Source organism: Prionailurus viverrinus, unplaced genomic scaffold, assembly GCF_022837055.1.
Source record: "Prionailurus viverrinus isolate Anna unplaced genomic scaffold, UM_Priviv_1.0 scaffold_40, whole genome shotgun sequence".
In the NCBI taxonomy this organism is placed as follows: domain Eukaryota; kingdom Metazoa; phylum Chordata; class Mammalia; order Carnivora; family Felidae; genus Prionailurus; species Prionailurus viverrinus.
This window is the reverse complement of record NW_025927608.1, coordinates 457,821-470,214: the sequence shown is the minus strand read 5'-3', so window position 1 is coordinate 470,214 and position 12,394 is coordinate 457,821. Positions and strand designations below refer to the sequence as shown.

Genomic DNA, 12,394 nt, shown 5'->3' with positions numbered 1-12,394 from the left:
GCCGCGGACGGCGACATTCTTCTCCAACTGTGCTGGCGTCAGCTCCCAGACGCGCAGCCCCCTCCCCCTGCGCCTCTGATTGGCTGTCGGCGGCCTGGGCGGGTTCTCGGCAGCCAATGAGAAGGTCAGAAGCCCGTGTCTGTCCGGGCCGTCGGAATCCAGCCCTGTCGCAACCCTGTCCGGAGCCCGAGAATTACCTATCTTGCCTCACCTTTTCCACCTTTGTACACAGTGAATTAGGAAAAGCGACCGAGTTATCGCCATCGCCTCCTGCGGTAATCTTCGAACCCGTTGAGAACGGGGACCGACTGTGGTCCTCGCTCACCAGGGCGCTAGAGAACACACGCGCCCAAGAACGGTGCAAACTTGCTGGAGGCCACGCGTTACATCAGACGTTAAGAGTTATTTACTGAGGGCCTCTGAGCGCCAAGCACTGAGTAGCAGCCACACATTTGTTGTTACCAATTCCACAAGCTTTCACGGAGCGTGTGCTGTGTGCAGGTTTGGGGGCGGGGGCGGTGCCATGGGGCATACGCAAAAATCTCTCTCTCTTTCTGTCTTCAAAGCGTCCCATCTCCCAGCCCGCATGTTTAGCCACGATCTGCGTTCCCACTCTTCATTTTACAGCCAAGGAGACAGACCCAGCAAAGAAACTTGTCCTAACATGCACAGTCAGGCTGGTAAGTCCACCCGGCTACCAAAGACCTGTTTAAGGAGGTCGGGATGTCTAATTTGCACGTGGGGATGGGATGTGACCTGGAGCTCATGCAACAGGCAACAAGACGGCCCTGGTCTCTCTGTCCAGGAAACGCACAGTGTAGACGGAGGAACAGCGTCTGTCAGCTTCCATCCTGTGAGTGCACCAGGAAGAGGGGGTGGGTGGTTGGGGAGGGGCGGGGGAGATGCCCCGGAAGCCGCGAAGCCGCCAGGAGGAGCCCTTCGCCAAGACAAGGCTCCTGCGGGCTAGATGCGGGAACCGGAGAAAGAGCTTTGAAGGTTGCGAGCTGGGAAAGCATGGAATTAGGTTTGCACTTGCTGTTATGGCCAAAGGAAAACAACGACGAACCAGGGCCAGCCTGAAGCAATGGTTAGGACATCTCTCCCCACGAAGATGATCCAGGGTATCTAGAAAACCGTGTGGAATGTAGCTTTAAGGTCTAAAGTTGCCTCTGTTCGAGCTCCTCACCTTGACTGCCCCGGTAGACTCACAACCGCTGGGCTTGCCATTCTTCTTGGAGAGAGGAGGGATTTGTTTTTCCTCAAAGCATTTTTAAGTATATCATCTTAGTTAATACGATTTACTTACAACTCTTTTTTTTATTTAAATTTTAGTTAACGTGCAGTGTAGGTTTCAGGAGTTGAATTCAGTGATTCATCACAACAATAATCCTTTAATAGTCTCTTTTAATATCTTGTATATTCTTTACAATATGTCTTTTCACTGCATTTGTTTTATGCTATTTTATCCTTTTGAGTAGCCTTTCCAATTTATTTGCTTTGTCAAAATGACACTAGCAGGCTTTCTAATTATAAGAGTAATTTCTATTTTTGTGTGTGTGAGGGAAGGATGTTTGTATATTCTTAGAAAAAAATATGGACAAACCTAATAATTGTTGTTACGAGGATACATGCCTGCTTTATATTCACTTTATGGTTCTTTTGGAGTATTTACCTTTCTCTGAGCCAAATATCACATATTATTAATAAAAAATGAAGATTCCAGGGGGAACCCGGGTGGCTCAGTCGGTTGTGTTGGACTCTTGATTTTGGCTCAGGTCATGATCTCACGGTTCTGAGTTCCAGCCCCTCGTCTAGCTCAATGCTGACAGTGTGGAGCCTGCTCAGGATTCTCCCTCTCTCTCTGCTCCTCCCCTGCTTGTGCTCTCTCTGTCTCTCTCAAAAATAAACATTAAAAATATATATATTTTAACTATATATATAATTGTTATTAAAATAGGTACCATCAAAGACATAAAGAAAAAAGTAAAATAGTTCAAAAGAGATAAACCCTGCTCTTGTTTTTTGTGTGTATCATTATATATAATGTCATATGTATTTCTATATTATGCTACGTATTCTATATTCATGTTATATATCGTATATTTATATATTTTATTATAGATTATATGTAGCATATTTGTATATTTCTATTATAAATATATATCATCTGGAAATATATATATGATATACTGCAATGAGATTTTACAAACTCTTTTTTCTAATTACAGATATATTGTGGATATTTTCCGCATAAAAAGTAGACGTCTACATTATTATTTTTTTGAGAGAGAAAGAGAGAGAGTGCACATGGGGGAGAGGGGCAGAGGGAAAGAGAGAGAGAGAAAATCCCAAGCAGGCTTCGCACCGAGCATGTCTCAATCCCCCGACCCCGGGATCACAACCTGACCTAAAATCAAGACTTGGACCAACCGAACCACCCAGCCACTCTACGTTATTTTTTTTAATACTTGCCCAAACTGAGTTGAGCCAGGGGAAGTAGCTGCACTGGGTCCCTCTGCATCCCAGAGTTTGCCGGGACCAAGGATGGGCCTGCCCCCTAAGATCCAGATGTGAGCCAGCATGAAGACAGCGTCAACAAGGAGTCATCTAGATCCCGCCTAAGAGAGCCAACTGCATGGGTGAGGAGACCTCATCTGAGAGCTCTTGGAGGTGGCTCACCGGGGCCCGGAAGGGGAATGCAAGGGACCCCCCGGAACAGAAGGGTTTTCAGCCTGGTTGTGGGAACTCAGGAGAAAGGTCTCCGTGATGGGAAACTCCAGAGATACACAAAAACTCCCCATGAGGGAGGGAGGCGGTGCATGGGAGAGAGAGGCGTGTACATACACACAAGTGTGCAAGAGAGAGCTCTAAGCACCCGCCAGCCCAGAGAGCCTGACATTAGCACTCACTGTGGCATCAGCTCCGCTAGGAGCTGTCTTATCACCTTGGCGCCTCCGGCCCTGGCGTGCCACCAGCAGCTCAGGGAGGAGGTGCGGGGAGAAGAGGCAGCCCTTGTTCCCCCTTTCCCGGGGCAGACTTCCAGCTGAAGAGGCCCAGGCTGGGTAGGAGAGAGGATTCTGGTACTGGCTAAACTAAGTTTGACTTTTCCATCAATATTCCAGACTGTATCTTCAGTTACCCAGTGAAGACTGTGCCTTCAAACGACCCTAGGACTGAATGTCACCGAAGAGAGAGCAGAAAGTTCTGGGTCTGCTGGATTTTTAGCCGGAGAGGGGAATAATTCCCACCATGAGTAAGTGGTAAAGGAATGGCGAGAGGGGAACAAAAACGAAATTGCGTTCGATTACCGTCAGAGTTGTGCTTGTTCAAAACATTTTGGACAAAGACCCTCAGCCCGCGAGGAGGGTGCACAATACGAGGGCTCTCGGAAGCCCCCCTTCTCTGTAGGGCCTGTGGTGCCCCCAGCGCTGTGTACGTGACCAACCACCTGAGCAGCTCGGTGGGGCTACAGGCCTCAAGTCCTCACAGTAAACGAAGAAGCTTGGGGGGGACAGCATGTGACCTCGCCCGGTGTCACTTGAGCAGTAAGAAGTGGCAGGACAGCCGAGGCAGGTCTATATTTGGGCTCTCGCTCACGGCAGGCGTTGCTATTTGCAGTGGGAGTCAGCTCATGTTACCCGGCTTGCAGAGTCCCCGTTGTAAAACAGGGCCTTCGGGCACGCAGAGGTCACCCGGAGGGAAATCCCATCCCCACCGAAGGCAGAGCAGTTCTCTAGCCCTTCCCCGGAGTCCTCAGAGGTAAAAAAAAAAAAGAAGAACTGCGGACCCTTAAATCAGCAGGCAAGTTTTTGGATAATCGTTATTTTTCTCAAGTGAAAGGTATTCTTAGAAACTCGGTAACTTAATGCCACAACGTGAATGCAGTATCTTTCCTTTAGGGGAAAGAGGTATCATCTTCAGTTGCAGGTGCGTAAATGACAGTAAACAGTGTGAATATTTCCTGTGCCTTCCTGTGGCGTAGACTTGCCTTTACTGAATGTGGTATCGGTACAGGGTGTGAAAGCCACTCGTGCAGATAGAGGCTGGCGATCCCTGCAGTGTGTCCTTAGGGTATTTTTAGTGCAGGGGCCCGTTTGTAGGACACTTTGGAACCCTAAATAGTGTTATCATCTGGCTGTGGTAGCGGGAGGATAAATACATTTAATTTTAATCTGCATGCGCCTCCCAACAAATCATAATTTCGTGTTTTGTTTCAAAGAGGGAAAAGAAACGGTATTGTAATCGTTTTTCCCTCACTATTGCAAACCCCCTCCTCCCACAGAAAGTTTTCAGGTTTGGACTATGTCTGTAAAAGCTGATTTGAATTATTTTGCATAACCGTACGGCTAACACTTAAAAGCAAGTTTCTGAAATTATAGGCAAAATTCTGTTTGTGCCCTTCTGGGCTCCCTTTGGGGGAAAGAATTCACAGCTTTCCGTAGATTCCCGGAGGCGCTCAGGTCCCATAGAAGGTTAAAAACCATTTTTGTGGGGGACTTTTCTAATTAATGCACAGGGACACACCCCCTATCTAAGATTTAAGCCAAAGTCTTTTTGTTGTTGTTTTGACCGCAGCTCTATGGCAGAGAGTAGAAGATGTCTAGCTACCGTATTCTTTATAGGCTGCGACTTCCTGCTTTCTCTAAGCTTCCATTTCATCATTTATAAAATGACAATTTAGTGTTACCGTTCCTTTCTCCCCAAATTCTAAAGGTTTTGTTAAGAAACTGGAAGAGTCCGGACGCTGAGGGGGAAAGCAAGTGTCAGCTCTGGGGGTGTGTTGCAAACTCCTGCTCTGGTGCAGAGTGCCCAGACCAGTGTGTGTGTGTGTGTGTGTGTGTGTGTGTGTGTGTGTGTGTGTGTGTGTCTAAGGGGGAAATGCTGGCATGGAAGAATTCGTCCCCATTAAGATTTATTCTCAATGTTTTCCAGTCTTCTTACTTGTGTAAAAGTCCAATTTGGTGTTTCAATCTCCAGCTTCCGGTTGACAGAAGTTGTCAGCCTGATTTATTGGTAATACAGAATTCTGGTTTTCTCCCTTTAGGTAGCACACAGAAACGTGTTATTTTTAGCCAGCTGATCCGGGGTCTGTAGGTGAGATGGTTTAGTGGAAAACTGGGTCTGATCCAACTCTTTATCTGCCTGGCAACATATCCAGCATCCAGCCCCGGGGCTGGACACAGAGGAGCCCCAGATCACCCCTTGTTAAGTGAAATTGGCCACGGCAAGTCCTTTATGTTCGCGGAAAGTCAATTTTGCCATCCTAAAATCAGGGAATTGAATTAGATCCTCTCCAAGGAACCCTCCATCCCTAGAGTCCTACACCTCTCCCTAGGCCCCTTGGAGGCTCTTGCTGTGAGGACAGGCAGCCTCACAGCCAAGGTCTGTGCCTGGTATGAGGCTGTCCTGCGTTCATGCCTTCTCCTAGCTTTTCAAGGGACAGAATGATCCTACTGTGGCTGCAGGTGGCTCCACCAGATTGCTGACCCTGGTCCTCACCCTTTGTGAGTGACCAGGTGCAGGACTCCTAACCTCGCCCAGATGAGAGAGGCCGAGGTCCAGATAATGATAATAGCAGCCACCACCACAATAATGACAACAGGTGACCTGTACTGGGGACTTACTTGGAGCCATGTGCTATGGTAAGCATTTCACATACCTTATGTTATTTCCTCTAAATGCTAATTTTATGACATAGGAACTGGTAATAAACCCATCTCATGGGCTCATGAACGTAAGGCCCAGAGAGGTGATTTTCCCAAGGCTGCACTGCTAGGACGTAGCAGAGACAGAACTTTCTGAATCCAGAAGGCAGTGAACTTAGAGAAGGGAGAAGGGTGGGTGTGGGGAGTGTTATCAGGAGATTGAATTGGTAGAACCAGAATCAGCATCAATTGGGCATTAATCACATTGGGTGATGGGGCGCCTGGGTGGCTCAGTTGCTTGAGCGTCCGACTCCAGTTCAGGTCGTGATCTCACTGTTGGTGAGTTCGAGCCCCACGTTCTGCTCACTGATGTCAGGCACAGAGCCCGCTTCGGATCCCCTGTCTCCCTCCTTCGGCCCCTTCCCCGCTTGTGCTCTCTCTCTCTCAAAAATAAAATGAAATAAAACATTAAAAAAAAATCACACCGGGTGATGTCAGGGATGAGCTCCTGGTCTCTGGTTTGGGCGCTAAAGGGAGTAGGCGTCGTGCTGTGCTTTATGGATGTTATGCGTGCGGCGGCCCTCGTGAGGGTGTGACAGGCAGTGGCCACGGTGCAGGTGCATTTGGGTGGGGAAGGGCGGGTGGCCGTCAGGAGGAAGGGCAGCCCGCCAGGGCCTCAGATGAGACTTGCATGGGAGAAGCCCGGGCGCGGTCGGAAGCAACCGTGGTGTCCACTGCGGAAGGTGAGGCTGTTTGGGGACGTGGAGCTAGGGCATGGCGGGGGGGGGGGGAGGGGTGCCCGGTGCCCAGGGGAGTTGAGACTTGGCAGTAATGGAGCCCTCAGAATGCGGGACATGCCGACTTACCACTTCTGCCAGAGTGGCGGGCAGGCAGCTGTGCTCACGCTGGGCTGCCATGCTCCCGAGATGCTGGTGGGACACACGGCCAGCAGACGGTAGAGACGAGGTGGCTTTGAGAAGATCCCTGCCTACGAGGTGGCACTCAGCTGTGACAGCGGGGCACCACAGCAGGAGTATTTTATTTAATCCACACAACAAGTACTCTCCACTTACAGATGAAGAAGCTGGCTCAGAGACGCTGAGAGATGAGGTCAAGGTCGCATCCTGAGACCGGCATTGACCCCAAAGCCCGTGACCTTTGTGGCCCGAGCCGTTACCGCCTTCAAGCGCTTCCCCTGCCGGGAACTTTGCTGGGCGTTTACCCATTCAGCGTCTGCTGTAGCCAGGCTGCGTGTCAGACACCCCCCAGGCCCCAGCTCCCTGTAGCAGCGGCACGCGCTTTCCATATTCCCCCTGCTTCGCTGAGATGCAACTGACAGGTGACCTTGTGCGAGTGTGAGACGGACGCTGCGGTGACGCGATGCGCGCATACGCTGGGAGATGGTGACCACGACCAGGTCGCTTGCCTTCAGGAAGGTCCTTCACCTCCCGTAATCACCCGTCTCTGGTGCGCGGTGGGAACATGAAGTATGTGGCGCGGTGTCGTCGACCACGGTCACCACGCGGCAAATCAGGTACCGCAACTCACTCGTCTTGCACCCGGAAGTTTGTTTGGCCGACATCTCCCCGTTTCCCCCACTCACCAGCCCCTGGCAACCACCGTTCCAAGCTCTGTTTCTGTGAACTCAGCTTTTCTAGATTCCGCACGTAAGTGAGATCATACGCTTGCTCTCTGCTGTATTTCTCTGCCGACTCATCTCCTTTAGCTTAATGGCCTCAATGTCCATCCATGTTGTTGGAAATGGCAGCATTTCCTTCTTTTTATGGCTGAATAATATTCCATTGTGTATCTTCTTTATCCATTCATTTGTTGGTCGACATTTTGGCTGTTTCTATGTCCTGCCTATTGGGAATAGCGCTGCAGTGAACATAGGAGTAGAGACATCTCTTTGAGATCCTGATTTCACTTCCTAAGAAGTGGGATTGCTAGAGCATATGGTAGTTCTATTTTTAATTTTTTGAAGCCCTTCCGTACTATTTTCCATAATGGCGGTACCAGTTTATATTCCCACCAACAGTGAACAAGATCCCGCCATTTTTTCTGATTGTTTTTCTGATCCCGCCATTCGGACAGGTGTGAGGTGCTTCTCATTGTGGTTCTGATTTGGGTTTTTCTGATATGAGTGATGTTGAACGTCTTTGCATGCACCTGTTGGCCATCTTCATGTCTTCTTTAGAAAAACAGGGCGCCTGGCTGGCTTAGTCGGTTAAGCGTCCGATTTCGGCTCAGGTCATGATCTCGCAGTTCGTGGGTTCGAGCCCATGTGAGGCTCTGTGCTGACAGCTCGGAGCCTGGAGCCTGCTTCGGATTCTGTGTCTCCCTCTCTCTGGCCCTTCCCTGCTCACACTCTGTCTCTCTCTCAAAAATAAATAAACATTCAAAAAAAAAAAGTTAAAAAAAAGGAATGTCTAGAAAAATGTTTACTCATGTCGTCTGTCCATTTTTCATCAGATTATTGTGGATTTTTGCTTTTGACTTGTATGAGTTCCTTACATCTTTTGGATACCAACTATCGTGTAGACAGCTTGCACGTATTTCCTCCTACCGCATAGGCTGCCTTTTCATTTTGTTGATCGTTTCTTTTGCTGTGTGGATGTTCTTTTCAGTCTGATGTTGTCCCACTTGCTTATTTTTGCTCCTGTTGCTTGTGCTTCTGCTGTCACATCCAAAAAGTTGTTGCCAAGACAAACATCGAGGACCTTTGTCCCTTCTTTTCCTTTTCTTCTTTTTCTTATTTCTATTTTTTTTGGTCCCTTATTTTTTTCTAGGAATTTTACAGTTCCATGTCTTACATGTAAGTCTTTAATCTATTTTGAGTTAATTTTGGTGGGTGGCATAAAATTGGGGTCCGGTTTTACTTCTTCGCGTGTGATTGTCCAGCTTTCCCAGCCCTGTTTACTGAAGATGCTGTCCTTCCCCACAACGGGATAGTTCGGATTCCGTAGGCAGCCAGACGTGCGGGAGAGCGAAGGCAGTATTCAGAGCCCCCGAGGACACAGGCCCTGGCTGTTTTGTTGACCTGGAGAGGATGTGGGGTCACAGGACGGATCGGGACTGGGAAGAAGGCAAAGTGGTGCTTCCATAGCTGGACGGCCCCATTGGCCTTGGGAACCATTCCAGGGAGACGTGAGCCAAAGTAGGGGCAACGCACATGCTACTCGGGAGTGTCTCGCACACGTGGGTGCGGGTGTGGAGGGAAGGCTTCCTGGTCTACCTCAATGCTAGTTTTGCTAGGTTGCAGACTCATTGTAGGGAGATGTGTCCGACTTCACTTGGAGCCACACCCTTCTCTCTGTCCCTAAAAGAAGCCACGTTGTGAGGACATACCAGGACTGCCCACGCCAGTGTGATGGTGGGCTGGTTCTTACAAGTGACCCAAAAGAACATCCGGGCTCTGGGGTCTTCATAAATCATGGATGCTAAGGAGGCAAAGCCCCGGCCCCGGAGCCTCTTGCTTTGTGATGCTGCCTCTGGGCGCAACCTTCGTTCATCCCCTCCTTCAACCCAGGGGGTGGACCAGGTCCCCACGGACTTGTGGGTCGTTCAGGACATGGTGGCAGTAGTGCCCTGTGTGGTCATGGTTGGTGCTCAGCCTCAGCAGACGTTACTGAAGTGATGCTTACCGTTGTCTTCGGTGTAAGAGTTTTGGAGCGTCAGAGAATGGGACTGAAGCTTTCGTGACCCTTCAGTGTGATGTGCCCAGCGTTAGAGCCTCTGGAGTAAAGTTTCCTTAGGCGGATCCCAACCCCAGAAACTAGTCGCCTGCATGGTGTGAGGTTAGGATAGCAGTGCCTTTGTCCCTAATGGCTGCCCAAAGTCTGCCTCTCCGTGTGGTGCTGAGGGCCAGTGGAAAAACAGCATCCTGTGTGAACTTCAGAGGGAGAGAGGGAAGAGGCTGGATTCCCAGGGGCTCCCCAGGGCCGAGCCTGTGTAGTTCACGCCACACAGAAGGCCAGCGGTTGTTGTGTTTAGTCTTGCCATCAGCAAAAGCCGAGGTGAGCCCGCTGGGGGATGGGTGAGGGGCTTGCAAGGAGGGTTATGGCTAGGATTCAGTTGGAAGCGTGACGTTTGTTACAGAGCCCAGATGAAGAGAGGTGGTTGGGGGCTTCCCCAGGTTAAAGGTAGAGCAGGTCTCCATTATTGGGATCCAGAAACTACTATTAGCCTTCTTTTTTTTATTATTATTAAGTTTATTTTAGAGAGAGGGAGGGGCAGAGGGAGAGAGGGAGAGAGAGAATCCCAAGCAGGCTCCATGCTTAGCATGGAAACCGACATGGGGCTCTATCCCATGACAGTGAGATCATGACCTGGGCCAACATCAAGAGTTGGACACTTAACTGACTGGCCACCCAGGTGCCCCCTCCCCCGCACCTTTTAGTAATTTCCACGCATAGTGTGGCTTGAACTTACAACCTTGAGATCAAGAGTCACATGCTCTGCTGACTGAGCCAGCCAGACACCCCTACTGTTAGCCTTCCTAACGCAAGGCCAGATGCGGGACAGGGTCAGTCCTCTGCGTCCCTCATCACCACCCTTGGCCTTTCCCCGTGCTCACAGGACAGAGCTGGGAGGCCGTGAGGCACACAGCACGAGGAGTCTGGTGGCCGTGTCCACGAGTAAGGAGGGAGGACTGGGCCACGAGGGGCAAAGTGGCCTCTCTGACCAGAACACGGGCCGAGTTCTTTTCCCTGGGGGAATGGGAGAAGAGCTCAGTGATCCTTGGTCTCTGCAGACAGAGGCTGAGGAACAGGGAAGAAACTGAAAGCCTAGAGCAGGATTGTGCAGCGAAGGGATCGGGACCAGACAGTCATCACAGGCGTTAAAGGTCAGAGCACGGAGGGGCGCCTGGGTGATTCAGTTGGTTAAGTGTCCACCTTTGGCTCAGGTCATGATCTCAAGGTTCGTGAGTTCAAGCTCCATATCAGAGTCTATGGCGTCAGTGCAGAGCCGGCTTCGGATCCTCTGCCTGCCCCACCCCCCTCAAAAATAAATAAATAAGTAACAATTAAAAAGGATAAAGGCCAGAGCATGGAGAGGCAAAGGAAAGTGGGTTCTCCGGTTGTGTTCCAGGCCACTGGGCCTTCAGGCATCTCCTGGCGTGGCCTGTGAGGCGATGGCAGGCATGTGGCTTGGGAGATAGGTCGCGTGTCCCACCACACATCAGGGTGGAGAAAGCGAGAGGCTCTGAGCTCCACGGGGCGGTGTCAAGTCTGGGGAGGCCAGCGGTGTTCAGGAAGGCTGTGGCCCCTGCAAACCTCTGCCTCTGCCTGGAGCAGAGATTAGGGCCAGAGATGAGGATTTGGAGCCACTGGCAGAGAGGGGGCCGTGGAGCCGCGACAGTGGACAAGATCACCTGGGGCAGGTGGAGGGGGAAACAGGAGCTGGGCTGGAAGTCTGGGGAACTCCGGCCAGAGGAGCGGCCGAGGGTGGGTCTGGGAAAGAGGTCAGCCGTCCCACAAGGAGGTGGCAGGCTGAGCTGGGTCAAAAGGATGGAATGTCACAGAACAGCCAAGAAAGCGCAGGCCAGTGTCCATGGATTTCACAATCAGGCCATCAGAAAATGCTCTGTTTTTAAAAAGGCAATCAAAAACGGAGAAGGAAAGAAAAACGAATGGCATTTCAAAACAAATTTTTTTGAGAGAGAGAGAAAGAGAGAGAGTGCATGAGCACGTGTACAAGTAGAGAGAGGGTCTCAAGCAGGCTCCATGCCCAGTGCAGAGCCCAACGAGGGGCTCAATCCCACGACCCTGGGATCCTGACCTGAGCCGGAATCCAGAGTTGGACCCTTAACCGACTGAGCTACCCAGGCGCCCCCAGCATTTTTTACCACTTGGAATGGTTATTAAAAGGACAGTCTGGGGGCACCAGGGCGGCTCGGTCAGTCGAGATCTGACTTCGGCTCTGGTGGTGATCTCATGGTTCGTGAGTTTGAGCCCCGTGTCGGACTTCTCACTGTCAATGCAGAGCCCACTTCGAATCCTCTGTCCTCTTCTCTCTCTGCCCCTCCCTGCTCATGCTCTCTCACTCAAAAATAAATAAAACATCTTAAAAAGAAAAAGAGGGGTCTGTCAGCAGAGGTCACAAAGTCCCTCACTGCCGAAAGACGAGCATTGCTTATAGGGGAGGTGGCTGAACCTGACTCCTGGGCGCAGCTGCGGAGCAAGGACTTAGACAAACAGCTGGCAGCTGGCTCTGATCCCACAGGTGGACATGGCAGGGGCTGTTTGGATCGTAATAAACGTTATGACGGGGCGGCGGGGGGGGGGGGGGGGGAGGGAAGTGCTAAACTGTGTCTTTAAATTTGTGTTTGATTTTGTTATTTTCCTCGAAGACTGATGGCATGCGTGCCATGTTGGAATGTTTAGTAATAGTAGTTTGTTAAAAAGGCATTAGGTTTACCACGATTCTTTTTTGTTTTTTAAGAGAGAGAAAAAGAGAGAGGGCACAAGTGAGCGAGGGGCAGAGAGGGAGAGGGAGAGAGAGAGAAGCAGGGCTTGTGCTCACCCAAGGCCGGGCTCGAACTCTCTCTCTCTGTGTCTCCCTACAGACACAGAGTCTGAAGCTCTGAGCAGTCAGCACAGAGACCGATGTGGGGGTCGAACTCATGAACCGTGAGATCATGACCTGAGCTGAAGTTGGTGGCTTAACCGACTGAGCCACCCAGTCGCCCCCCCCCCCCACAATTTATTTTTAATGGAGGCATTAGGAACTGGATTGTGGTGATAGTT

At 50.6% G+C, this 12,394-nt stretch overlaps 1 protein-coding gene across 10 annotated transcripts in view; it reads left to right on the top strand.

Moving 5' to 3' along the window:
* FSD2 (fibronectin type III and SPRY domain containing 2) overlaps positions 1-12,394 on the top strand; it is a 58,784-nt gene that overhangs the window by 618 nt on the left and 45,772 nt on the right. For 5 of the 10 annotated variants that reach the window (XR_007149641.1, XR_007149642.1, XM_047846801.1 and 2 more), the window contains exons 1-4: positions 129-680; positions 806-853; positions 2,229-2,639; positions 3,123-3,253. Coding sequence is in view for 8 of the 10 variants with exons in the window: in XM_047846801.1 (XP_047702757.1) it covers positions 3,250-3,253 (4 nt within the window). In the remaining 2 variants the exon portion in view is untranslated. Of the gene's footprint in view, positions 1-128; positions 681-774; positions 854-2,228; positions 2,640-3,122; positions 3,254-12,394 lie in introns of those variants that run through there. The other 5 variants (XM_047846795.1, XM_047846799.1, XM_047846798.1 and 2 more) reach the window with 5 other exon arrangements.